This window comes from Pelodiscus sinensis, chromosome 16 (genome assembly GCF_052426305.1).
Source record: "Pelodiscus sinensis isolate ZL-2025 chromosome 16, ASM5242630v1, whole genome shotgun sequence".
Lineage (NCBI taxonomy): Eukaryota > Metazoa > Chordata > Testudines > Trionychidae > Pelodiscus > Pelodiscus sinensis.
In genome coordinates, this window is record NC_143067.1 from 14,248,322 (window position 1) to 14,275,709 (window position 27,388).

Consider the following 27,388-nt stretch of genomic DNA (forward strand, 5'->3'; position numbering starts at 1 on the left):
CCTTTCAGCCCTAAATTCAAATCCAGCCCCGGGTCTGTAATGACCACTTTACAGAGATGTCCTGCTGCCTCCACCTTTGAGCATGTTAAATGCTGAAGAAGACAATAATCCTCCAATTTGGCATGCAGTTTCTTGGCTTGAGTCAGTGTCCAAAAAATAATCCCTCTAGCATGATGAGCAGAGAGAGAGAACTCTGCAGACACATGTTCACTCTCCCCACCCCAGTGCCCGTTCAGCCATTTCAAAAGTGCAACCAGCAAGCTTCATCACATTCCGGAGTTGTTACTGCGCCTGTTAAATGGGCCTTTCTTTGAAAATGTTGTCTCAGGTATTAGAAGAGGAGGCTGGGTGAATCCCCAGTGTAAATGCAATGGTGTCAGTGGACTAACACCACAAATGGATTTGGCCCATCAGCTGTCATTACTGACTAGTCCTTACAACGTCTATCCAGGGAAGCAAGAACAGGACTATGTAGCACTTTAAAGACTAACAAGATGGTTTATTAGGTGATGAGCTTTCGTGGGCCAGGGTCTGGCCCACAAAAGCTCATCACCTAATAAACCATCTTGTTAGTCTTCAAAGTGCTACATAGTCCTGTTCTTTGTTTCAGCTACACCAGACTAATACGGCTACATTTCTATCACTATCCAGGGAAGAACACTGACTCTTATCAAACCAGACCAGACTATTGACCCATCAAGTCTGGGCTCCTGCCTCCTGCAGTTGCCCAGCCAGGAACCTAACACAAAGGCTGCGTCTAGACTGGCATGATTTTCCGCAAATGCTTTAAACGGAAAAGTTTTTCCGTTAAAAACATTTGCGGAAAAGAGCGTCTACATTGGCACGGATGCTTTTTCGCAAAAGCACTTTTTGCGGAAAAGCATCCGTGTCAATCTAGACACGGTTTTGCGCAAGAAAGCTCCGATCGCCATTTTCGCCATCGGGGCTTTTTTGCACAAAACAGTCCTCCCCGTCTACACTGGCCCTCTTGCGCAAATACATTTGCGCAAGAGGGCTTATCCCTGAGCGGGAGCATCGTAGTATTTGCACAAGAACACTGATAATCTTACATTAGATCGTCAGTGTTCTTGCGCAAATTCAAGTGGCCAGTGTAGACAGCTGGCAAGTTTTTCTGCAAAATCGGCTGCTTTTGCGGAAAAACTTGCCAGTCTAGACACAGCCAAAGTGTTTGACCACAGTGACAATACCACTTATAAGTCCATTCACATGAGAAATGCTTTCAGATCAATTAATCACAGCTGAAATGACTTTTCACCAGATGCACAGATTCACTTTCTCTTGTTCTCTTCTTAGCTGTTTCAACGTTGGACACTATCAAACACGGACTTGTTGCAGGGACTCTCATGAGCAGCCGCGCGCACACCCTGCTCTGTTTGTGCTGTGTTTTTTGGTTCTTCCATAAACCCTCTGATTGCTAGTGTATGCAAGCTATCTTTGAGAGCCACTTTGTATTAGCATGGCCAGGGTTTTCAGTCCAATCCGTCATATCCAGCTATGTCCTCAACCTGCCACAGCACTGGCTTAGCCCAGACTGACTGCATTCATGATGGCCAGTCTTGAGGGGAGAGTGTCTCCGAATGTGGTAAGCATCTAGCACGCCATTGGTGTCATCATAAACAAGTGATAATGACAAGCCCAAGTTGGACCTCCCTGGTCCAGCACCCTCAGGATCTGACCAGTCCCGAATGAGAGACTTTGCCAGACCAGGGAAGGTCCCCTGCCACCAGCCCCAAAGCCCACTGCAGCTGGCAGGCTATCACCCCAGTAGACACCCTGCCTCCAGTCTCTTGCCCCCCTGGCTCCGCTGGCTTCCACTTGGGGGTTCTGGCTCCAGCCTTACTTGCCACCGGCAGCTACAGAATTCCTGCCCCCAGCCTGGTTGCCTACCCTGCTGCCCCTGGATGGCCCTCCTGCCATTAGGCTCCAGGGCTCTCTGGTCCAGGAGAATTGATGTTGCCAGACCAAAGAGTGCCAGTTTTCAGAGGTGCAACCTGTATCATTATTTGTAGAACTTACTCCTCAGAGGATACCTCTGACAAGGGGAAGTGAGGCAACAATTAAGTAGGTAAGGAAGTCCCCTGACAATGTGATGGGGCTACAGAACAGAGGCGCCTGAGGAAAGGAACAGCCCCCAGAACACAGAAAGCAAAGGCTTCTAAGGGGAGGGGACTCACCAAGAAAGGAACACAAGAACGGCCATACTGGGTCAGACCAAAAGTCTATCTAGCCCAGTATTCTGTCTGCCAACAGTGGCCAGTGCCATATGCGTCATAGAGAATGAACTGAACAGGGAATTATCGAGTGATCTCTCCCCTGTCAGCCATTCCCAGCTTCTGACAGAGAAGAGGAACACATCCCCAACCATCTTGGCTAACAGCCATTGATGGATCATTGATGGGTTCATGAATTTATCTATCTCCTTTTTTTAACTTTGAGGAAATCAAGGAAAAAAACTCCTACATGGCAGAGGCTCCAAAATGCAGGAGTGCCAAGTCTTAGCAGAACCTACCCCCCCATGGAAGGACTTGACCAGATAACAGCAGAAGCCCCAGCTCAGAGGAATTATGTGTTGTTTCAAGGGAGAGTTGTGGTTTGATCTTTGTGGGGATCTTAAACTAAGATGAGAAACCCTTCCCCATCTGAAGACGAGAGGCCTGACTCCATAAGGGTATGTCTACACTAGCCCCCTAGTTCGAACTAGGGAGGCTAATGTAGCCATTCGAAGTTGCAAATCAAGCCCGGGATTTAAATATCCCACGCTTGATTTGCATCTTCCCGGCCAGTCGCCATTTTATTTATTTATTTATTTATTTATTTTGGAAATTTACAAGTCCAGACTAACTGCCCGCGTCTACACGTGGCAGGGACCTGGTATTTCGAATTAAAGCCCTAAATCGATCTACCTGTTAAACCTCCTGTGCACATTAAGGAACTATGCTGGTTTACCCATGCTGAGTATCTGGACCAATTCTAGTGAAGCACTTAGACTGTGATGGACAGTAGTATATAAGTGCAAACAATTCTTGCTGCAAGCAGAGTTACTACAAGCAGAACAGTGCTGTGTGCACTGTGATGCATTGTAATGATCTGGGCCTTTTGTTCCATTTCACTACAAATGGGGTTTCTTTACATCTGAATTTCCTGAAAGTGAGTTCCCCTGTGCTCTCACAACACCCATTTAAAACACAGAAAGCTTCGGTGTCACACTGGCCTCTGATTGTCCTTTGACAAGTCACTGTCTCTCTGCCTCTGGGACTTCCTTTTATCACCTCTGAAACCCAGTGAAACAAGAAAAACCTGGGGATGATAGTCAATGGTTTTGTCACATCTACACTTGACTGGTCCGATTTGTTACTTGTAGGATTCCCAGAACGTGCTGCCTTTCAGAGGGTTCAGTTAGTGCAAAACACTTCTGCTCCATTTCTTTACTGCTTCACATTTTTCTCTGCCATCGGCTCCATTTTCAAGTCTCTTCACTAGCTTTCTGCAAAACTTTCAAGGATCGATTTCAAGGCTCTTTGCTCACAAAATTCAAATAAAGCAGCCTAACCAGTCTTGCTAACTTTCTGCTCCTCCTTTCAACTCTTAGTTGAGAACCATCCTTTTAAGACAACTGCATCGTAGGAATGAAACTGCCACTTATCTGGTTAGCCCCAAATATCAATTTAAAATATTGGCTCCAGATCCTTTAGTAACTAGTCTCCACTTGTGAGACATCAGCTTCTGGCTGAAATCCAAGGAGCTGAATCTGTTTTGGTCTTTAAATCTAAACTAAAGAAACACACGCCTAGCACGGTTTTTAATTAGCTTTTAAAACTGCAGCGAGTCCAGGGACTATTGTGTAAGAACTCTGCGCTGTGAGAATGCACACTAAATTATGCTATGCTGTGTGAGACCAGAACGTGCCTAACCTAACACATCCTAGAAGGATGCACAGTATCAGTAGGTCTTTTCCATCTCTAACGTCTACAGTTCTACAATGATTATTATTTAATAGCCCCAGAGGCATGTGATATCTATTTACCCCACTGCTCCTGGCAATCAGCAAGTGCAAGTGCAGCACTTCTTTCTCCAGCTCCATTCTCTTAGGAACAGACTTGTACCAGACGCGTAGCGGTCCACATTCCATGGGGAGGTAAAATGCACACAGTTACATGGAGGTGCAGTGCTACGGGCCAGATTTTGGGAGCCTTTCTCTGTAAAAACTATGCATTGAGTGACCTCATATGAAGGTCTCAGGATCTCATAGCATTAAGCCCTCTAGGTCAGAAAGATCCTGGAATCCAGTCACCTGATCCTCCAATACCAGAATATGGATTTGCAGAATTCTTGCCCTTCTCTAAGTAATAAGCTGTGTCTAATGCCTATAGGAGTGATCCAGTATCCTGCAGTAGTCAGTGGCAAGACTTCCATTAATATCATTGGATTCGGGATTGGGCTCACACTGAAATACATTTATCATGTCCTTCCTTTGCCAGCTGCCATTCTAGTACAGAAATCCAGCCTTGACAAATGTCCCTTGTCCATACATCAGCCAGGGAGAAGGCAGAACATACAGGAAATGTGCAGTTCACTCAATAAAATGTGAAGTGACCATCGGACCAAATCCTTAAATCCTTCTCAACAGTTCTGTCTGAGTGGGGATTTGTATTCCTAATCCTGCCCCTTCAGTTACGTTCATGTGGCACCACTGTCTTCAGTTCCCATAACTCAAAGCAGAATGATAACCGCCCCCCTGCCCTACATGAAATCTTTAGGACACTGTAAGCTACTGCTTCAAAACTGACTGTAGGAAACAACAGCACCCAACACTCATACCTAATTTATAAAGCGAAACTTTTTTTGTCCTAAAAAGTTTTAGCAGAAATAAATCAAAGCCACTCCAAAGTCCTTTGTACTGCAAAGCACTGCCAAGAAACTGGAGGGAAATTGTATCCATCATTCAAAATCAAGTGCATGCAGAATACAGAAGCTGGTGAGACAGGGTGCAGTACAGGCGGAAATGTAAGGGATGTTATCTGCTTTTCAAATCTCATGTTTGAATCTCTTCCCCTTTGTAGACCTAATAATTTGGAACTTTTCATTGATGTCTTTCTATCCACCACAGTAACCAAGATTTACTGTGGACAGTTTCTCTACAGTTCACATATTCCATTTAGCTGTATGTACAGCGCGATGAATGATGGTCGCAATTTCTTTTGTGACTGTGGAACAATGGTTCACAGCATGAAGGACAGGGGGATGCTTTTTGGGTTTGGAGACTAATCTATCAGGGGTTTTTTGCTGGGGGGTTGGGGTTTTTTTGGTGTTAGGTATAACATTCTGTTCTTTCTGACTACCGTTTCGACTGATGTTATATAAGACATAGCAACAGCCAATGCACCAAGAGCAATGGCTTCCGAAATGCAAACTTTACTGAAAATCTTCTCATTTGGTGATAAATCCATTTTCGTTTGGAAGTCTGATTCATCTCACTTAAAAGTAGGTGGTTTCCAAGCCATCCATAGGCAGACATGAGAGATCATTTAACAGTGCGCTGTGGGTTAGAATTGAGGCACATTGGCAGGGCTGTGGGGGGTCCACCCCTGGAACAGCAGGATGTTTCAGGTAAGGGACCAAGAAATCAACCAGCAGAAAAAAATGGGCAGCTCCCCATGGTTGCAGCACATCAGGATGGTGTAGGAAGGCCAATGAATAGACTGAGAGAAAGGAGGCTCACAGGAAAAGGACTGACAGAGCTACATTGGGAAGGTTTTCTTACAGTAAACCCAATATAACCAGTTAAGTCATCCTGTTTGATCGGTTGTGTTTTGCAGGATTTTATACTGGGCTCTAGTCAGTACTATTGGCCCCTCACTTTCGCAAGCACATTGTGGTGTTCCATATTTTTGTGGAAATAAGTTTTTGAATATGAATATGCATAACTCAACTATGTTCCATAAAAATGGGGCATCTAACCTATCATTGGACAGCTTGTAATCCCCTGAATGTATATATTCTATTTGTGTGCATGTATCATTCTTGTATGTGAAGTTAGAATTATGAAGTACAAACCCATTTATACATCTAGGGGTGTGTCTAGACTACACCTTTCGGTTGACAGAGAGATGAAGATTAGGCACATCGAAATTGCTAATGAAGCAGGGATTTAAATATCCCGTGCCTCATTAGCATAAACATGGACGCTGCTTTTTTTCGAAAGGGAGTTTTTTCTTAAAAAAAAGGCAGTCCAGACACAATCTGTCGAAAATAAAGCCTTTTTAGACAGATCCTGTAAATCTCATTTCGAGAAAAAATGGCGGACATGTTTATGCTAATGAGGTGCGGAATATTTAAATCCCTGCTTCATTAGCAATTTTTATGTGCTTGATATGCATCCCTCTGTCGACAGAGGGATGCAGTCTAGACGTAGCCTAGATGTGCTAGTAAAGGTCATTAGCAGTATTCAAAGAACTTTATGGCCCGGTATTCAAGACAATGATCTGTGAGTAGTCTTGCTTTTCCTGTAAGCCTAGGCTATGGTTGGTTCTACAAAGACAAGTGATCATGTCACCTGATGCTGAAATCCATCTTGAATTTTGTACTTTTCCACAGGGGGGTGAGAAATAGAACAAAGACTTCCTGTCCTGGGGAAATTCTATATAAAAAATGGTAAGCAAATAAAGGTTGTTTTCTGCTGGCTTCACAGACAGCTCCCCTCCAAAAGTGGATACATGAAAACACCTGAAAACAAAAGAACTCTAACAACTGGGATGCAGAGGAGCTGCTGGACCTGGGTCAGAGAAAGAATAGCTCTGGCTTGAGAAGGGCTTTATCTGAAATGAGAACTAAGGTGAGAAATTTATACCTGAGATATCCCGAAATAGCCACCCTGCATCTTTGAAACACGCACAAAATATTTTTCGAAATAACTGGCGTGCTATTTCGGCAACCCTGTAACACCCGCTCCACAAGGGTTAAGGGATGTCTCGAAATAGTGCATTATTTAAAAATTTGGCGATGTATAGATGCACCAAATTTCGAAATACGCTATTTTGAAATACAATCGAAATAAGATATGCAATTTGCATAGCACAAATTGCGTATCTTATTTCAAGTTTAGGATGCTGTGTAAACATACCCCTACTGTATTAGGCTTAGCTGGTGGGCTTTGTTTTATTTTAGCTTAGTAACTATCTGTTCTCACTTGCAGTTAAATCCCACTTTTTATACTCAGTAAAGTAACTTTTGTTTATTATCAAACCCAGTGTAAATAATTGTTACGGGCTGGGGGAGGGAGGGCAGCAGCTGTGTGTATCTGTCTTTAATTGATTAAAGGGGGTGAACATATGAGCTTGCTTTGTGAAAAATTTCTACACTGAGTAAGATGGATTTATCTGGACTTCTGGTCCCACTGGGATGTGCACCTGGGTACTGTGTCCATTCCCTGTGACTAGGCCCTCCCAGACCTGAACTGATTTGATGTTTGTGTTGCTTTGTTGTGGGTTGTGACACCAACTCTGTACTTTTACTGGAGGAAACCAGAGCTTCTGGCTCAGCAGAACAGGGGAGAGGGGTTCAGGGGGCAGGTGGGCAGTCTGACTATGTCTATACCAGAGAGTTTTTTCAGAAAAATTGTCGTTTTTCCGAAAAAACTCACGGAGCGTCCACACCTCAAGTGCATGTTTGCGCAAAAAAGTCGAAAAAACGGAGTGGATGGGGAAGAGGGGTTTTTTGTGCAAAAAGAGGAAAGAGGAAAAAGCACGGTTGCCCTGGTGGCCATTCTGTGCATAGCAATCAGAGCTTACTTTCGAGAGAGCGTCCATGCAGTCTAGACACTCTTTCGCAAAAGCACATTGCTTTTTCGGTGCGCTTCTGCAGTGTGGATGTGCTCTTGCACAAAAAGTTTATGTGGAAGATCTCTTCCGATAAAAGCTTCTTGCGTAAGAAGCCTGCAGTCTAGACGTAGCCTCTCAGTGGTAAGATCGGCCCCTCCAGGGACAGTCTCAAGGGGATCTCTGTGACCCCATCCATCACACATGTAATTTACAAATGCTTTTGTTAAAAGAGAAAACAATGCTGTGATTTCAGCAATGGAAGCTCTAAGGATGCTATTCCACTGTGCATGTTCCCTTTGCACCAGCATCCAGCTGGTGACCAGACAGTTAATGACTTTACTTGTCCATTTCAACTTCACTTCTGCCTCCACTGCTCTAGCCAGTGACCTTCTTTTCCAATTGCATTATGTCACATTTATCTAGTTCTCTCTGAATTGAGATGAGGCGGCAATATTCAGCAGCAGCACTAAGAAATATAGCAATGCCTGCTGTGTGTCTGTAAGCACTAATATTATCTGTCTGTTGGGGAAAAAAGAGACTTAATCTGTTCCTCTGGAAGCCAATCTGGTATCCGTTAATCTCTTCTCATTTCTTTTCAAACTGTTGGATGCCAGGGGTTCAGTGAACAACTGAAATTAAAGTGGGAACAGGAGGCATCTTTGTTTCATCCTTCTCAGCAAATCAAAAGACAATGGCATTAATTTGTTGTAACCACACTGGTTTGGGAAGATTGACAAAGACGTTGGATTCAATTTACAAATTTCTCAGTGAGGCCTCTGCGTTTCCTAACACGACTCAGCAAATATGACCATTCTTACTTGGCTGGGTAGCTTTCCTAGAAATCTTTCTTACAGCATGGAATTTCCAGTAACTAAATCCATCTCACAACGCCACACAGACCCATCAACTGAAGGCAACACAGGTTTTGTGCAGAGAGCAAATGCAGCAGAGCTTGGAGACTTGTGGTCCAGGCCCATTTCAGCTCCTACTCCACAGAGAGAGAGAACTTTCTCCCACATCCCATAGGCATCCCCTGCCTACCCTGTTCTTGCAGCAGCAAGAGCAGAGAGGGACAAATCTCCACATTCTCTAGTGGGCCCCATCTTTTGGGGGCCCTCTGCTTACTGGGAGACCCACACATCATACTCAGGACTGGGCAGGACAACTTGACTTTAACTCAAGCTGGTGTTGGGTTCAAGGAAGCTTGAGCTCTAAGGCTACATCTACATTGCATCCCTTTTGTGCAAAAGCGTATGCAAATGAAGCGTGGATTAGCATATTGCCGCACTTCATTTCCATAATTAATTAGGGGCCGTTTTTGCTCAAGAGGTTTTGCGTAAAAAGGAGTAGTCTACACAGCTCCTTTTGCGCAAAAAAACCCTCTTCCACAAGAGCTGTTCTTCCTCATTTTTTCAGGAAGAACGGCTCTTGTGCAAGAGGGGGGTTTTGCGCAAAAAGGAGCTGTGTAAATGGCTCCTTTTTGCACAGAAACCTCTTGCACAAAAATGGCCCCTAATTAATTATGGAAATGAAGTGCAGTAATATGCTAATCCATGCTTCATTTGCATCGGTTTTTGCGCAAGAGGGATGCAATGTTAACGTAGCCTAACTGAGGTCATAAAAACCTAAATAGAGCGAGGCCTGAGGATGATAATCACACCGTGGATATAAGGTTCTGCTGACAGCTGAATCAATGTGGCTCTGCTATATAAATGCAAGGGCTGGATTGGGGAGAAGTGTTCACCCATGGCATGAAAACCAGCTGGCCCGGCAGCTCGCATGCGGCAGGGGCATGGGCAAGGACAAACCAAGGGAAGGGTTGCCCATGGATCTGACCCATCCCACCTGTAGCAGGGCTACTTCAGTTCCCTGGGCATGACTGCTTAGCTGCTCTGCAGGGTAGGGTGACCGTAAGCTTTGCCCTGAGGTAAATGGCTCTACAAGGTGCAGGGGAATGGAGACTCAAGCCCAGGGTCTGTACTGTATCAAAGAAGAGTCCAGGATGTGCACTAATAAATATGAGTGTGCTCCCTTGGCAAGAGCCTGCACCACAGATGTTTACAAACAGCTCAGTACTTTTCCATGCTAAGAAGCTTGTTTTTCCAGTTGCCGTGCATCAGGTTTACCGTGTGTATGGCTAATCCTTTGTCACAGAGTCTTTCATAATAAAGATCACCCCTGACCTAGCTAATAACTATGCAACACGAACACCTTTGTTTTCATAGGAAATGCAGATGGCACCTCAGCCCCCAACCTAATCACAGTAAAGCAAGAACACAGCTTTGAGAGGGGAGTTGAAAGAGGCTTGAGTTTACCCAGGAACATGAAATCACTGGTTTCCAGGATCTTTTCATAGTAGCATGCCCAAAAGCAGGGGTTCCCGCCAAAGCCATAAAGGTTAACAGCAAGAGATGGGCTCAAACTATCCACATTCAGATTGCAAACACTCCATAGTAGGGATGAAAGCAGCTAGTCAACTAGTCGACGCTCCAAAAAGAAGAGTCAAATTTGCATATCTTCTTCCATTTTTTTTCCCGGAAGAGGCTTTTCTGATATTTGGCCCGTCTACACGGAGCTAAATGTCGGAAAAAACCCATCTTTCAAAAGCCTCCTTATTCCTCCTAAAAGGACGTTTACAAGGGGCTTTCGAAGGGGGGGTTCCAATATTTGGCCCCATGTAGATGGGCCATATATATCGGAAAAGCCTCTTCCAAGAAAAAAAACGGAAGAAGATATGCAAATTCGAGCTGAATTTGCGTATCTTCTTTTGGAAGCCGCACATAGTCTAGACATGCCCTCAGAAACCAAAGAATCAGTGCCCCAAGTGGGTGTGGATTGGACTAGCCTACTAGAGATGGTGGATGAGAAATATATAGCTGAGATTCTGACCATTAATGACTGTTAAAATTCCCATGACACTTTTTGAAAGAGCTGGGTTGTGAGCACAAGTGTCAAGTGGCCAAATTACAACTTGGGTAATGACACTCTGCCTCCCAAAATTCCCCCTGCAGTTTCAGTTGAGACATGACATCCTCCTTCACTTTCTGTCTTAATAGCTGGGTAGTGCTCCAGAGCTGAGTACATTTCACTAGTTTGAGAACGGACCCCTGTATATGGCATTTCATAAAGCAGCCATGTTTGGGATGAAAGCTGACACCATTCGTCTGTACTAACTGTTGAACCTGCCGAATTGCAGAGCTGGATATGGCTCCAGGTGTGACTTTTCCCACGGTGCTTTGGTGCTCAGAGCTGGGTTTGGTTCCAGTTACGATAGCAGCAATACTTGGCCCTGGGTCTGAACTTCCTCACAGCCCAGGGGTACTAGAACCCGGGGGTTTGGTTCAGTCCCATCTCCAGTGAATTACTTTATCACTAGATGAACATCGGTTTATTTTCCTTACTGCTCAGCATGGATAATCATATTCTATCTGGCTTCTAAATGTAACCTTTTCAACTTACATTATAGAGCAGCAAGAACAGATGTGTCTGTCTAGTGCAAAGGAAGAATTCCTGACACATGACACTTCAGAAGGGAACTGTATTTGGTCGGGCAGTGAAATATGGCACTTGTGGCATGAAAATGATAGAGCTTTCCCACTCTGCAGTGCCATGCTAAACGGCCCTTGTTTCCTCTTTGGTTTGTGATGAGTAATTCAAATGACTGCTGTGGTAACGGGGTTCCAATGTGGACTCTTTGTGATCTTAGATCTTCTAGAGGTTGGAAATTCACAAATAACTAATCCGATGCCTTTTGAAATGTGTCACATGTAGGCAGAAACAGCTGTTCTAGAGGATGTGGCCACTGTGTCCAGGGAGGACACAATGCTGCAAGTTTCCTCTTTTTGGTTTTTGGTTTGTTTGTTTTGCTTTTTGTCCCCAGCCACCTCTCTCTCAAGGACCATGTACATAACAGAGAACCTATTTTATCAGCCTGCTCTGACAGCTGAGAAAGATCTTGCAAAGGGTTTAAAAGATCAACAAACTCAGGCACTTTGAGACATGTGAGTCACAGAGAGAAAAGCCCTCCTCTCAGAAGCCCTCAGATTTTTAAAGCTAGGGTTATCTGAAGAGTCCCTGCGCTGACCTCAGCTGCCACAGCAGCTCTTCAGACAGCTTGTCTCTCAGGCTACATCTACACTGTGGGGATTTTCCAAGCAGAAGATATGCAAATGGAACGCTCATTTGAATATCTTGCATGCTCATTTGCATATCCTCTTCCGATCCTTCCTGTGGAAGAGATTTTTGCGATAAAAAGCCCTCTGTAGATGGGGCGATTTGTCAGAAAAAGGCCCTTTTGCGCAAGATCCCTTATCCCTCAAAAAATGAGGTTTACAGGGTCTTGCACAAAAGGGTTTTTTTTCCGACAAATGGCCCTATCTACACAGAGCTTTTTAACAACAAAACCTCGTCTGCAGAAAGGCTAGGAAGAGGATATGCAAATGAGAGTGCAAGATATGCAAATGACTGCTCCATTTGCATATCTTCTGCCGGAAAAAACCCCGCACTGTAGACATAGACTTAGACAAAAGCACTCAGGCTATAGAGACGTATGTCAACTGGTTTGTTTAGATCTGTCCCAGTGAGGAGGAGCCAGCACATCCAGTCTGGGGAGTGAATGTAGGCCCTTGAGAACCACCCCCAAATATCTACCCACTGTGATGCAAATTAAGGTTGCCATGGAGGATCATGCACTCACTGGACCAAATTGAGAGATGAAGTGTAAGGCTGGGGGCTGTAAGGCACATGATGGTTAAGGAAATCTAAAGGAATCTATACAGAACCTAAGCTGTAGTAACTTATACACGAGGGAAAAAGCAAGACTGTTGCAGTCACACACATGCAGATTTCCCTGCAGCGATAAGTGGGGAGCAGGCTTGACTACTGCTGCTGCCCTGTACCAGGCCCCCCGCTTGGTGCAATGAGGGGGGGAGAAGATGGTCAGTGGTGGGAAGGAGCAGGGAGAGGGTGATGGGAATGGACAAGCCCCTCACCCCCACAGCCTGCTGCTGCTCCCCAGACTGATTGCGAAACTGCTCTGGCCAGGGCTGACCCCCAGGCTGCAAGTTTGAGACCCCTTTCTCTAAACTCAGAGACAAGTCTGTATATGGACCTGTGTCCAATGGAAAGGGAGGCTGGCTCTGCTTTTAAGCTCTGTTCACGCTACAGATGAAACCAAGATAGCAATGACTAGCTTTAAACGCTGCTGTTGCTACAACACAGCTGTTGCTAGTATAGTTTCCATGCCCATGGGAATTACGTCTGAGGACCACGCTAGGCAAAACATGATACAGCTTCACTCCATGCTACAGGATGGTATTATAACACAATCACAGCATGGTTCTCAGAGAAAAACTAGCTCCTCTCCAACCGGCTCAGAGAAACTGTGCTGAAAGCCTGCCAGCAGTGGGTGTTACAGCTAGCACAATTTCTGCTGCAACGTGGACAGTGTCTTTTATCCCCTATTAGTTGAACAAGGGAATGGCACGGCAAAAGGCCATATGCCACCAACCTCAGCCTAATGCATGTGTGCCCCGCAGCGGAATGAAAAGGAAAATAATGAAACTTTATTTCCTCCTCTGGGTTAAATATTACCTCCACTGTATTAGCTCATATTTAATAGTCCCCAGTACACCCTAATTATCCAGAAGAGGGGAATCTCTATGTTAAACTGAGGATACTTCCCTCTCTGACCTCAGAGACTTCTAATGTATATGACCCATGTGACCAATTAACTCAAACTTTACTTTGTCAAATTCTACAGTCTACTGGGGCAGCTAATTATATGACAGCAATATAAATACTTGATGGATATGCCTCCTTCTGCAAGGCCTTAGGCTAACTTGCCAGGCAGCTGATCACTGGAAAGTTGGGCAAATAAATACACTGTAATAAAACCCAAACCTACTCACAGAGAATCCAGGGGACACTTTACTAGGAGAGCAGCATCATGACATACTAGGGATGTTAAAACGCAAGTAATTAACCATTACCATGAAACTGCCAAAAAATTACCATGAAACCACTGAAAAATCCAGCCATTACATAGTTAGAAGCACTAGCTTTCCAGGAGTTGGTGCCTGCCAAAAGCCGGCTTTTAACCCAGCTCCTGGCATATACCAGCTCCCAGCCTCACACCTAGCTCCCAGCCTGCTCCCAGGGAGCCAGCTGCTGTCGCAGGCTGTGGGTCATGATACAGAGCCAGCAGCACAAGGTAGCAGCTGGCTCCCCAGGAGCCAGGAGCAGGGCAGGAGCCTATTACATCTCTACGACATACTGGAGATGCTTGTAGGCCATTGTCAGGCCAGCTTTCTGGCTGATATACTCAAGGCAAGCTCAACTTTTATGGATCCCTGAGGGAAGGGCCCTATTGACACAGGACCCTATCCAGCTCCACCTCCATCCTGCTACTTCCCAGCTATTCACGACTCACCCCGTAACTCCATGCTGTCATAACAGTCTCAATAGACATGTGCAGGGAGTGTCACAGCTGTAACGGGCCAGCGGGGAGAGGGAAGAGCAACGTGCCTCTGTTGCTGAGCGCATGCTGACAGACGTATGGAGTTTCTCAGAGGAACAAGTGGAAAGTGGCTTTAGCAACTCTGCCTACTGCTAGCCGTGGCTATGCTGGTTTTCATTACACCTGGACAAATACTGATGTTACCGAAGTAGGGACTGATTAGAAACAAGAGGAGCAACCAACCTCAGAGGGCTTCTTCTCCTTCTGTCTTGACCAGTTGGATTTTGTATTTGGAATTTTGGAGCATCTTGACACGGATGTCGTGTGACCTTAAATGACACACAAAAATAAGAGTTACCCGCAGAAGAAAGTGACCACAGCTTTTTTGGCATCTGTGTCACAAAAAATACCATCACAACAGGGGCCCCCTTGCTGGATACTCAGTTGGGAGACAGTGGGCAATAATTTTTGACCTGGGGGCCACATCAGAAATTTCCGAAGTGGCCCCAGGCTGCCCCGGAAGGGGTGGGGCCTCAGGCAGACAGGGCAGGGTCAGGACACTTCTGTGCTTCCCCACCCACAGACCCTGATTGCCCCCCCCCCCCCTCCAGAGAAAACCACTAGCTGTTCTGAACAGCTGGCGGTTCCCTCTAGGTAGCCCTACCCCTGGCAGTGGGAGGAGACTTGGCATGTTCCCCCCTGCAGTCCCCAGGTCAATCAGGGCCTGGAGAGGGGGAACACATGAAGTCTCTCGCTCCCTGCCCCTGCCCCTGCCCTCCGAAGGAGTGCTGTGCTTAGAGTCAACTGCCAGCTAAGCAGCAGCTGGCAGTTGACTTAAATGCTGAGCCCCTTGCAGGGCAGGAGGAGACTTCACGCGCCGCCCCCACCCTCAAGCCCTGATTGGCCTGGGGGAGGGGGAAGCATGCCAAGTCTCCCACCCTGCCCCCATCCTGCAAGGAGCGTGCGGTGCTCAGAAGCGCTGGGTGGGAGGAGACTTCACATGCTCCTCCCACCACCCCCAGGCCAATTAGGGCTGGGGGCAGGGAAGCACGCAAAGTCTCCTCCCATCCTGCCAGGAGCGCACTTGGCAGGCTGGAGCCGGCTGTGGAGGCCGTTGTGACCAACCCTGGACTAAGGACTGAATGGGGGCCATGGTGAATCAACTGTCTACTCATCCTCCCCAGTGATCCCCCAGTAGAGGGTGGAAGCATGGGAGTGGGATGGCATGGGGTAACCTAGCACAACTGTTCTCCGCGCTGCCCCTGCTCTATAGATACTCAGAGCTCTCCAGGCTCCAGCACTGTCAATCTGCTGCTAATGAGAATTAAAAGTCCACTTCACACCACAAAAGACCAAAAATAACAAAAAAAAATATTAGGAGACCAGGAAACTAGAAATGAAAGGCAGTCAACTTCTCGTCAGTCTAATCTCAATTCCATTATTGGGCATTTCTGAAGCCAATTGCTGACATGAAGAGCATCAAGTCTGTATGGAGTGAGAGTGAACTGGGACTGACACTGAGACAAAATATAATTAGATAATTCTTATCTAGCATTTTTAAATCCCAAAGTGCTTTACTAATGTGCGTGAGCATTATTATCCCCCCTCTGAGATAGGGAAACAGAGGCACACAGACGTTCAGACCAATATTTTGAAACTCGGCTGCCTAAAGGCAGACACTCAACCACTTATTTTTTCACTTAAATAAGAGGGGCTTGCTAGCTCTCATGACTCAGCACCTCTGAAATCGGACAGCTTTTTAGGGGACAAAATAACAATTCTGGGCTAAAATTTTTTAACCTGGGTGCATGAAGTGGCACCCAAATCCATACTTAGACTTCAGCTGCCAAGGCTCAAAGCATTGGCAAAACTGATGTTCAGATAAACCTGTAAAGAAATCGCCAAAATTAGAAATCATGTCTCTTAATGCTCAAGCCGAGAGGTACTCCCTCAGCACACAGCTGCACCTAGTGAAAAGTTACCCTACATTGTACTCGGGAACAAAACAAGGGATGTTAAATATTGGTTAATTGAATAGTCGATTAACCTCATGAATTCTTTATCGGTTACTCAACTACAGGCAGTCCCCGAGTTACGCGGATCCGACTTATGTCGGATCCGCACTTACGAACGGGGCTCTTCTCGCCCCGGAACTCGCGGGCGGTGGGACCACCCAGACGTGCAGTGGTCCTGCCACCACGTCCTCCGGGGCGAGAAAAGCTGCTCCGGGTGTCCCTGGTCTGCTGGGGGGGGGGTCCCCAGCAGACCTGGGACACCCCGAGCAAAGCCTTGGAGGCGCGGGACCCCGCCACCTCTGCGGCTTTGCTCCGGGTGTCCCTGGTCTGCTGGAGACCCCTCCCAGCAGACCAGGGACACCCTGAGCAGACCAGAGACACCCGGAGCAAAGCCTTGGAGGCGCGGGACCCAGCCGCCTCTGCGGCTTTGCTCCGGGTCTCCCTGGTCTTCTGGGGGGGGGGCGCAGGTAATGCGCCCCCTCCCCCGCAGCAGACCAGGCTTTTGTTGTGGACGCCTGGGGTAGAGCAGCTGGGATGCTGCCGGGTTGGTCCTGGGGGGACCTACCCGGCAGCGCCCCAGCTGTTCTGTCCCACGCTCCAGATTCAGCCGCTGTTGAAACTGATCAGTGGCTGATTCCAGGAAGCTGGGGGCAGAGTAACTCTGCCTCGGGCTTCCTGTAGTCAGCCCCTGGTCAGTTTCAGCAGCAGCGGCTGAATCTGGAGCCAGTTCCGAGTTACGTACAAATTCAACTTAAGAACAAACCTACAGTGCCTATCTTGTACGTAACCCGGGGACTGCCTGTATTCTATAGTCCCTGGGGGTGGGACTGACAGCCAGGGTGCTCTGGCTCTACTCCTGTGGAGCGACCTGCCACTCCACGCTGCTGTCTCTGAATCAGAGGCTACAGCAAGTGTGCCAGGCGGGAGCTGGTCTTCAAGGGGAGCCAGTTTAAAAACCAGCTCCCCTTGTGGACCGGCTGCCTGTTGCCCCGCACTGCTGTCCAGGGGGAAGCTGAGCTCCCAGACTCAACCCGAACTAGAACTGAGCCGGGCTGCCTAATACACTTTAAATGCAGAGCCGCAGCAGGGGTTAGGTCCTGCACCCGGCGCGAGCCAGGACTGAGCTGTGCTGCTCGCCAGCCTACTAAAGAATTTACTGGCAAGGTGTAGGGGAGGGAAAGGAAGGGGAGAAGGGCAAGGTGTGTAGTCTATGGCATTAACCTATAAGTTTATTTTTCTTGTTGGTTAATCGGTTAACCAACTACACTATTACATCCCTAAACTAAACACAACATTCTCATCACATTTCAGCGGTAAAACTGTCGTTACCCTGGGATTACACTATGAATTAAAGGACTCTCTTATTTTGAGTCTTGTGCAGTACCAAGTCTCAAAAAATAATAATAAATTCTGTACATATTAGGTAATAAATAATAACACAAAAATGTAAATATCATCATCATGACACCTCAATCTTATCTACAGCAACGCGCATACCGCTATAAATAGCTCTTTTATATCTGGGTCCAGGGTAACCGTCATTTATGTTTACTAAGAATTAAATGCCATTGATAACTTAACCCAATGGTTGAATGGGCACATGCTAGGACAACTCTACATTGTATATCAACACAACAAAACCATGCAAGAAGCTGGCAGATACACAACCTAACACAAAGCTTTCAAAAAAGCTTAAAGATCGAAGGCTGGTATCATTCAGCCAATTCGGTGTAAGTCGGTGAAGTCAACGGAGTGATGCTGATTTACACCACCAGACAATCTAGCCCTTTGTTCAAAGATCACAATTATTTGTATCTGGTAGGGCCCAGAGTGTGCATCAAAGTGTGCAAGAACCCTGGGAGACCAACACCCTGTTGTGCTAAATAATTCAAGGATTATCTGTCCTAAATCTCCCCAGAATAACTGGTCACTTGTTAAGAATATAATAAAATACAAGCTGTCTCAACAGCAAGTTTTTATCCTTGGCACTTGCAAATTCTCACTACCCTGTCTCAGAGAAACCTTCTCCTACATACTTCCTTTGTGGCAGCTGATATCAGCAGGTACCCCTGCTGCCTCTCCCTCAGGCATTCTGGGTGGGGAATTCTGGCTTTGAAATCAACTCCTTCCCATGCCTTGCTAAATCTCAGCTGTGTTGATTTTTAGGACACAAGAAAAGAGATGTTAGTTTGTCTTGTGCCTTTTTATTTCTTGTATTTCTTTTGCAGGAGGCGGAATGCAGACTAGGTTTCACTGTGACAACTGCTGACAACAATACTAATTTTCATTGCAGCAATGTAAGGCCAAATTTTGGAGTTCAATATACATATAAACCACTTTTGAGTTCCAAAGGTGTATTAAGGGAACATGTGGGTACAGGACACAGCATAAGACTGCAGTTATTAATCACAACAGTATGCCTTCCTCAGGGAACGGGGGTTACAGGATCAGGCCCATAATTTGCACTGAAGAGACCAAATCAATAATTCCCACTTTACCTGCCTCAAAGCAAACTGCAATGTGGCATTAAAACCATTTGAACCAAGATAATAGACCAGGCTTCCATCTCTTTTCTGGCAAAGGCATAGTAAAGGTCATAGTTTTGTTTACAATTACACTGCAGGAGAGCATTTGTCAACAGCTGAGATATTACCTGCTGCATAAATACCAAAGTCCAATAGAGATAAGTCCGTGTTGTTTAATACCATGATTAAATATGCCTTACCCTCAGAAGCTAGTTAACACTACTAGGTTTAGTAAGCCTCTGCATCTTAGGAGATTAAAGGGAGAGAAATTGGAGTTTAGCCTCTGAAGGAAGGGAAAACCCAGAGTCCGAGATCAGAAATCCTGGCTTTTTTATTTATTTTACGTTCTGAGAAGTTTGTGCTGTTGACAGGAGCAGCCCTGGAGCCTGAACTGCTCTATATGAGCCCAGTCCAACTTTCAAAGACTCCAGCGGGAGCTGGACAGACCTGATATCCAGAGACCAGGTACAGTAAGGGCAAGGGCAACACAGCAAGCATCACTCCCACAGTCCTGCCACGGACCTTCCATATAAGCAGGGGCAAACTCCATGAGATATAATATAGACTCTGCTCTTGGCTAAGACACAAAAAAGGAATCATGTCATGGTGTGGACACTTGTTTCCCAGAAAACACTCACCTCACTGAACCAACTTCATGAAAGACACTGTAGAGCCATCACTCACCTGGGCTATACAGTACCTGAATAAGCAACCTATAAGTGAAAGGTCTGTACCCTACTGATAACCCTTGAGCCATCCAGAACACTAGACCTAAGCACAGTCTGGCTGAACATTGCAGTCTGGGGCTTAAATTAAATGAGTGACAAAAACACAAGGTAACCTTTGAATCCTGAGATCTGGGGGAAAGCCATTAATGGTTCTACTCAGCACATACTGAGAGGTCTTGAGGTCCCTCAATAAGCTGTTAAATCAAAGGCTCCTACCAGCATTCAGGATCTCACAGAGGCTAAACTGTGGGACTATGAATCTCATGCTCCCAGCCCATCCTTAATAATCCTCAAGCCTTTCAAAACACTACTGTCTCCAGGAACCATTTCCAGAGATAGGCCACTCATCCTCCACTAGTGAAGTCTTTGCAACTTAGATGTCACCATGTCACTGCACATGGTGCCAGCAAGGACCTGTTTAGGAAGCAAAATCAGTGCTGCTCTTTGCTCGCTGACTCATTGTATAGAAACCCCAGTGTCAATACAAGGTATTGACTACAAAAGAGGAGCCCTACTGCTACATTGGTGTACAGCCCTACTGGTGCTGCCTCCTCCTACGATTCCCACCATGGAGGGCAGTTATTCTGGCTATAGCTGTGGGACCTGCAACTACCCTCTAGCTCATCAAACCCCCCTTGTAAGGACAAAATCGTACAGGAAAAAGAATCGACTAGGGATGTGAGAGACTACTCAAGGAGGCTTATTGGGTAGTCAAGTCACTACTCAACTACTTCTCCCCCCCCCCCCCCCCCGCTGCCCCCCTAGCACTGTCTCGGTGGTGTGGGGGAGGGGCAAGGGAGGCAGAGCAACAGCGGTCCCAGAGCCAGTGCAAGCCAGGACTGCTCAGTCCCAGCTCACACCGACTCCAGGAGCCATCCGGCTCTTACTACATTTAAAAGGCAGAGGCTCAATGGTCTGGGACCCAGCGCGAGTCGGGACTGCTGAGTCCCAGCTCACACCAGGTCCCCTGTCTACTCCCGCTGCAGCGCTGTGATTTAAATGTCCCATTCCTACCCCTGATGCACACCCAGCTCCTACTACATTTAAACTGCGGAGCTGCAGCGGAGTCCCTTATCGACTAATCATGTACTCGATACAAACTGTATCAAGCACACAATTAGTCAATTACCTGCTTCTTAACATCCTTAGAACTGACAGGAAGCGTTCCCTGTAAGCTGTGAGCTTGGGCAGCCACCCAGGAGAGGTTCAAATGCAGCCCAGCCTATTAGGAGAGTGCCCACAGCATGTGTTTTTACTGGTGGTGCACATCCACACATGCCTTAGTGCATATAACAAAATTTATTCTGCACGCGGGTGGGAAAAAAATGAGAGGGAACATTGTTAACAGGCCATGACTTTAATGTAAGTGGCTGAGAATCTCCTAGGGTGCATCTACACTGCACCATTATTTCAGAATAACTAGCATTATTCCAAAATAACAATGCGAGTTTCTTCACAGTAATTATATTATTTCGAAATAATTTTGAAATAACAGGCAGTTTATTCTGACTTCTGTAAACCTCATTCCACGAGGAATAACTCCTCTTCCGAAATATCTATTTCAAAATAGCTTCAGTGTGGATGCTCCACTGCTCCTATTTCTAAATAGCTCCTCACCAGTCCCATTCCAAGAAATTTCTCCCCAGTGCTTCCTGGGGCTCTAAATCAAGATAGTGCATCCATATTAGGAGAGCCTGCCTCAGACTAATTTTGAGGCTTCACTGTAGTGTGGACGCTCTATTTCAAAATAAGCTATTTCGGAATAACTCAGGTGTACCCTTAGTCTTCAACCTTCTAATGGTCTGATCCTGCAAGGTGCCTAGACTTCAATAAAGCCCATGTCTACTTATTTGTTTCTGGGGCTACTAGTACTATGTCTGAAACAAACAGAAATCTGTAGAGATCAGCTGAGGGGTTACAATAGGGTCTCTGGGACACTACAGTTCTCCAGGAGCAGGTAATGGCATTGAAGCAAGTAGGAGAGGAGGGCATTCTCAAGGTTATTTCTGAAGGCCCCGATTCATCAAAGCACGTAAGCATGTGCTTTAATGTGTTACTGAATAGGGAATGAAGTGAAACACATGCTTATAATTAAGTATAATCCTACATGCCTTGCTGAATTGAGGCCTTAATGCCTTTTTCCAATCTAATCCGCCTCTCATGGTGAGGAATCAAGGGGATCCATTTCCACAGAGACGACAGGGAGTGTTCAATACATAGTTACCCTGTAGGAACTTTACTTTCCATCAACATGATTCCATCTGAAGCTGAAGGCACACTGAGTGTAATAAAAGTGAGAAAACAGTTTGCAGTGTCCTGTCTAATAAGGGCTTTGTTTTATTTGAAGTTCTGTGATCAGAGCTGCTTTGTAGCTCTCTTGCCCAAACTGCTCACGGGAGGAGGACACTATTATCAGATAAGAGACGCCCACAGCCACACATTTACATTGATATCAACTCATTGTACATCAGTTATGCATTTCTGAAAATGGATCCCAATGCACAATTTATTGTACTGACACTACCCAGTAAATGCAGCTTTCCTAACTCTTTGCAAAATAATTATTCAAATGCTTTTCCTGCTGGAGGTGAATTGTTTTAGTTATCTTGTTCAAAGCCTTGAATTAAAGGTCTTACTGTCAGTGGTGTCTGAGTTATCACTGCTGATTGAGTACTTTCTTCGTTTCTCTTCCATCTGTAACAAAAGAAATTGAATGTTACACTTACTGTTCAGGAAACTCATCACGGTATCTCTGAATATCTATGCATCACATTAACCCTACCATGCTAGCAAATACTTCCCCTTATGACAGAGAAATATCGAGGGTGAAGAATGTAGAACAACACTGACTCCCTACTTCACAAAACTGTAAGGGTGGCAAAATTTCCTAGTCTGTCTGCTGCTAGGAGGCAAGGATGTTGTCATATTTTTGTCACTTTTCTCTGTATGGGAATTCGACTAATACCCATTCATGTCTGGCAACCAAATGCACTTGTGAAGAACGCTCCCCACTACAGCACAGAGAACCCATGAAAAGATGCACTTAAGGACTGAAATACTGAAGCAAGTAGCAACCACTTGTTGAATATGACAAGAGAGCTATAGTTTGAAGAAGGGAATAGATTTAAGAAATGGATCTATGCACTTTCAATAGGGTCTGCGGGTGAAGTCTGAGCTCTACTGTTGTCAATTGGAGTTTTGCAATTGACTTCAAAGGGAGTAGGTCACCCTGTGACTCATCATTTTACTTGCTCATTCAGACAATATCCATTCAACTTAGACTTCACACATGCCTGTCAAATCCTAGATGCATTCCATACAAACTAGGGATGTAAACGTGTAGTTGATTAACAAATAAGCAAAAGCTTACAGGTTAATGCTATAGACTACACACATTCCTCCTCCCCTCCACCCCCACTTGCCAGTAAATTTTTTAGCAGGGTGGCCAGCGGCTGCAACAGGTTTGGGACCTACCCTGCTGTGGCTCTGCATTTAAAGCATATTAGGAACCGGGCGGGCAGGCAAGTTCCAGGCACACCGGGTCTCGGAGCTCAGACTATCCCCTAGACTGGGGTTGCTGCCACCCCACGCCACTGCCTCTTTATCACAGGCAACAGCACAGGGCGACAGGTAACTGGCTTGTGAGGGGAGCTGGTTTTTAAACTGGCTCCCCTTGCGGACCAGCTCCCACCTGGCACCCCACGCTGCTGTCTCTGATAGAGAGGTAGCAGTGTGGAGTGGCAGGGGTCTTCTCGGGAGTGAGGCTGGAGCACACTGGCTGCTGGCCCCGCCCTCGGGGACTATAGACTAGTCAACTAACAGATAAGAATTCATGAGGTTACTTGACTATTCAATTCACTGATATTTAACATGCCTAATACATACCTGAAATATACATTCCAGAACACAGACCTCCTACTGACCTTTCTATAACACGAATGTAACCTTCATCAAGACCTCCATCTCAACCCTCATCCATCCCGGCAAAGCCTGAGAATACCTGAGTCTTGCATTGTGTCCCAAAGGTCACAAAATCCAGTCTCTAGCAAATCAAGGTGGGAGACCTGAGCCCCTCACCAAGAACGCCCTGCCCCAGCCCCCTCCCAGGTCTATTACTCATCCTACATCAGGACTGCTGAGGACTCACACAACCTCGGAGAGGTCTCCAAGTGACTAGCCAATAAACTTCACCTGGGAATCAAATGGAAGTAGGAGAAGATCATGGGGTAATGTGGCGACTGTCTGAAAAACAATGCCCCACCCTCCTGCCCCTCTTCACCTACCTGTTTGTGGGGGATGGGGCAGAACTGGGCACTCAGCTGAGCTGCCAAATCCTGCACTAACTGCAATTTCCCCAAACATTTGAAGGGATGGCCTCCTGTACTGCCCAGTTCAGCAATCCAATCTCTGGGTGCCATCAGCCCCCTAGATATTCCCTCATCTGCAGCTGACTTGCTTTGTGACCTTCGAGAAGTCACAGAATTGACTGAAGTCAGTGGGAGCTGTGAGTGTTCAAAAGCCCCAACAATCAGATCCTGGGAGTGTAATATTGGACCCACAAAAACTGAACCATCCAGATTAAGAGACTTTTTTTTTTAAGTGACTCAGTTTCCCAATCTATAAAATGTGGAAAATGGTACTGCCCCTCCTCTGGGCAGAACTTTTAGAGCTACAGAAGAAAAGTGGTAAGTCTTAGGGTATGTCTACACTACCCCGCTAGTTCGAACTAGCAGGGGTAATATAATCATCCGCACTTGCAAATGAAGCCCGGGATTTGAATTTCCCGGGCTTCATTTGCATGAAGCCGGCCGGCGCCATTTTTAAATGCCGGCTAGTTCGAACCCCATGCCGCGCGACTACACGCGGCACCAAGTAGCTAGTTTGGATTAGGCTTCTAATCCGAACTAGCTGTACGCCTCGTGGAACTAGCCGGCATTTAAAAATGGCGCCGGCCAGCTTCATGCAAATGAAGCCCGGGAAATTCAAATCCCGGGCTTCATTTGCAAGCGTGGATGACTACATTACCCCTGCTAGTTCGAACTAGCGGGGTAGTGTAGACATACCCTTATTGACTAAACTAAGATATTTTATTATGGAATGTGAGCAGATATTACACACACACACACAGTCATGGCAACCCTCCCAATAATTTATTTTTTCTAAGAAGGCTAAGGAGGACTTAAATGCATCCCCCCTCCTTTCTTCCTAAAATCTTAGGAGGAAAAACAGAATAAAAACTTTAGTATGTATTTTGTGTGTATGGTTTAATGAGAGTAGCTATTAGCAACAACCCACACTTGACAGCAGACCATAGCAGGCCATTTTCCCTTGGAGTATATCCACAAATAAGTAAACATATAAAATCCTATCAATGTCTTTATTTCTCAGTATGCGTGCAATGTTTTATCACACCATTATAAGGGATAATACTACAAAGTAACATAAACATTTAACTATCAGTGTTGTGGCAAAACATTGCTCTGTCATAACATGATTAAAAATGTTCCTTGAGAATATGGCAATATCAATACTTGGAGTGATTCAAGAGGAAACAGATGTTATTAAACCAGTCTTGTGCTTACTAGCCATTGGATTTTGCTTGGGGGAAAAGATATTGAAGAGTTATTTAACAGCAGTTTTCTTATCCTTAGTGGAAATTCCAGTTGGACATTTTTCAACTGGTTCCTATTGGTCCTCATTGGTACACAGGATTTTGGGAGTGCAATGATTGGGCTTTTGATTGACCGACACCTACGGCTATTCTACATACAGCTGAAAGAAATATAAGCTAGCAGAATGAAACAGAAAGCCATGACAACCAGAGCATTCTAGTAGCACCCAATGGAATTTCCAGTAGAGCACCAAGGCATGTGTCAACCACCTAAGGTTCTCCTGGAAGACATGATGGTATCATTGACTGCTGAGGCCTTGACCAAGGAAAGAAGGATGGTTATGTGGTCAAGGCACAGGTCTAGGAATCAGGTAACTAGGACTAATTTCTTCTCTGGCATACTCTGTTGAAAACTCCACTGATTTCACCCTGACTAAATTTGGCCCCTCAGTCCTATTCCCAACTGTACTATAGATTTTCTGAGTGACATAAGACAAGTCACTCAACTTCTCTGTAACTCATTTTCCTCACCTGTAAATAAGGCTCAGATTCCCCTGTCCCCAGGAGAAAGGAGGATAAATTTAATTTGTGTTCATAAAATGCTTTGAGATCCTTGGATGGAAGCCATTATAGAAGGGAAAACATTAATCTGATAAGGCAATAATGCAGATATTCCAAACACATCTCCCCCATCAAAATTCATGTGAATTCTAAATACAGAAAGATTACAGGATCAGTATATAATACCATTTTACATTTACACAGCATCTTTCATTCCAAAATGATTTACACAGCATAGGTAAATTCCTGGCTCTACATAAGTCAATTGTTTTGCCACTGACTTCAGTGGAACCAGGATCGCACCATCTAACACAAATTCTGCTATACAGAATTCTGCCATAAATCTGGATTAATTCCATTAATTTGAGCAGAATCTGGTCATGTAAACATATACCACTATTGAAATGCCTCCAGATCTGGGAGCGGATGAAGTATGGCACAAGCGAAGGAAGATGAAGTTTTAGCCAAGGGCACTGGACTAGTCACAGCTCTTAGGAAACATGTTGTAGGGTTTTTAATTTCTATGCAGAACAGAAAGAAAGCTGCTTCAAATGTCTTGTCTGAGAGCCCCTACGCAGTGAAGTACATGGAATTCAATTCATTAGTCTTGAAGGAATAAATAGCTGAGTCAACTCTACCAGAATTTAAACATGTGATTCCAGGGAGTCTAAGTAACTTCATCCTGCTGATTAGATTACTAAACCCTCCCTTCAGGCATGCTACGTAATAATTCAGGGAGCGAAATTCCTTACATTTCTTTAATTATGTCATCATCTCTAGCACAGAAAATAGAACTGTAACAGCCTGGATGCAAGCCTTGCCTGGGGTGTGAAGTAAGTTTTCACAACCAGCTTGGTTTGAAAACATACTCAGTAATTTTTGAAATCCACACACACGTGACACTTTAAATAATAATTGTGATTCATGTTTTAATTTCATTTCACCTTTAATGGAGCATAGAGCATCTTTTTCAAAGTCAGAAACAAATAGAAAAAAATAATGCTCTTAAAAGGTCACTGCCAGGTCAAATTTTGCCACGAACTTAGGTTTTACATAAGCAAAGGCCATTAGAAAGGCTTTTATGTATGCTTGTTTAAAAATTCAAATAGAAAAGATGTGGGGTTTTTTTACACACAAATGAACATCCCCCAGAAGTGGTTGCAACTCTAACACTAAAACACTGCCGTGGTGCCTGAACACCTAAAAGTAAAACTGCTTGTGCATGGACTACATAAAAAAGTGAAACTGTCACCTGTACAGCATTGTCAGGGTTCAGGCTGGGAAATGTTCATAAGTGCTAAATGAATAAACATGGCAGTCCCCTTTAGCCTAAAGTCAATTAAAATGGTCAGACTGAGACACATTAACTCTGGGACCTACAACAAAACTAAACTGAAAATGAAGGGTTACATCAGGGTCGGGGAACCTCATGCCCAGGAGTCAGATCTGGCCCCCAGCTTGCTGGATCTGGCCCCTGAGGCTCAGGGCTCCCTCTCCAGCATTGGGGAGCCCATGCTGGTGCTCCAGTCCCCACCCCATCACAGGGCCGGAGCACACAAAATCTACTAGCTTCCCCCCCCCCCCCAAGATCTGGTGTGTGAGGGGAATGTGGGGAGCGTCTTTCTCCTTTTCAGTCAGGGGCCATGTTTGTGG

General features: G+C 45.5%; 1 protein-coding gene across 5 annotated transcripts in view; it reads right to left on the reverse strand.

The window, feature by feature from the left end:
- JADE2 (jade family PHD finger 2) overlaps positions 1-27,388 on the reverse strand; it is a 181,840-nt gene that overhangs the window by 143,442 nt on the left and 11,010 nt on the right. For all 5 annotated transcript variants that reach the window (XM_014570002.4, XM_006116055.5, XM_075900395.2 and 2 more), the window contains exons 2-3: positions 22,200-22,257; positions 14,539-14,624 (exon numbers count right to left, since the gene is read on the reverse strand). In XM_014570002.4, the coding sequence (XP_014425488.2) occupies positions 14,539-14,624; positions 22,200-22,257 (144 nt within the window). The remainder of the gene's footprint in view (positions 1-14,538; positions 14,625-22,199; positions 22,258-27,388) is intronic.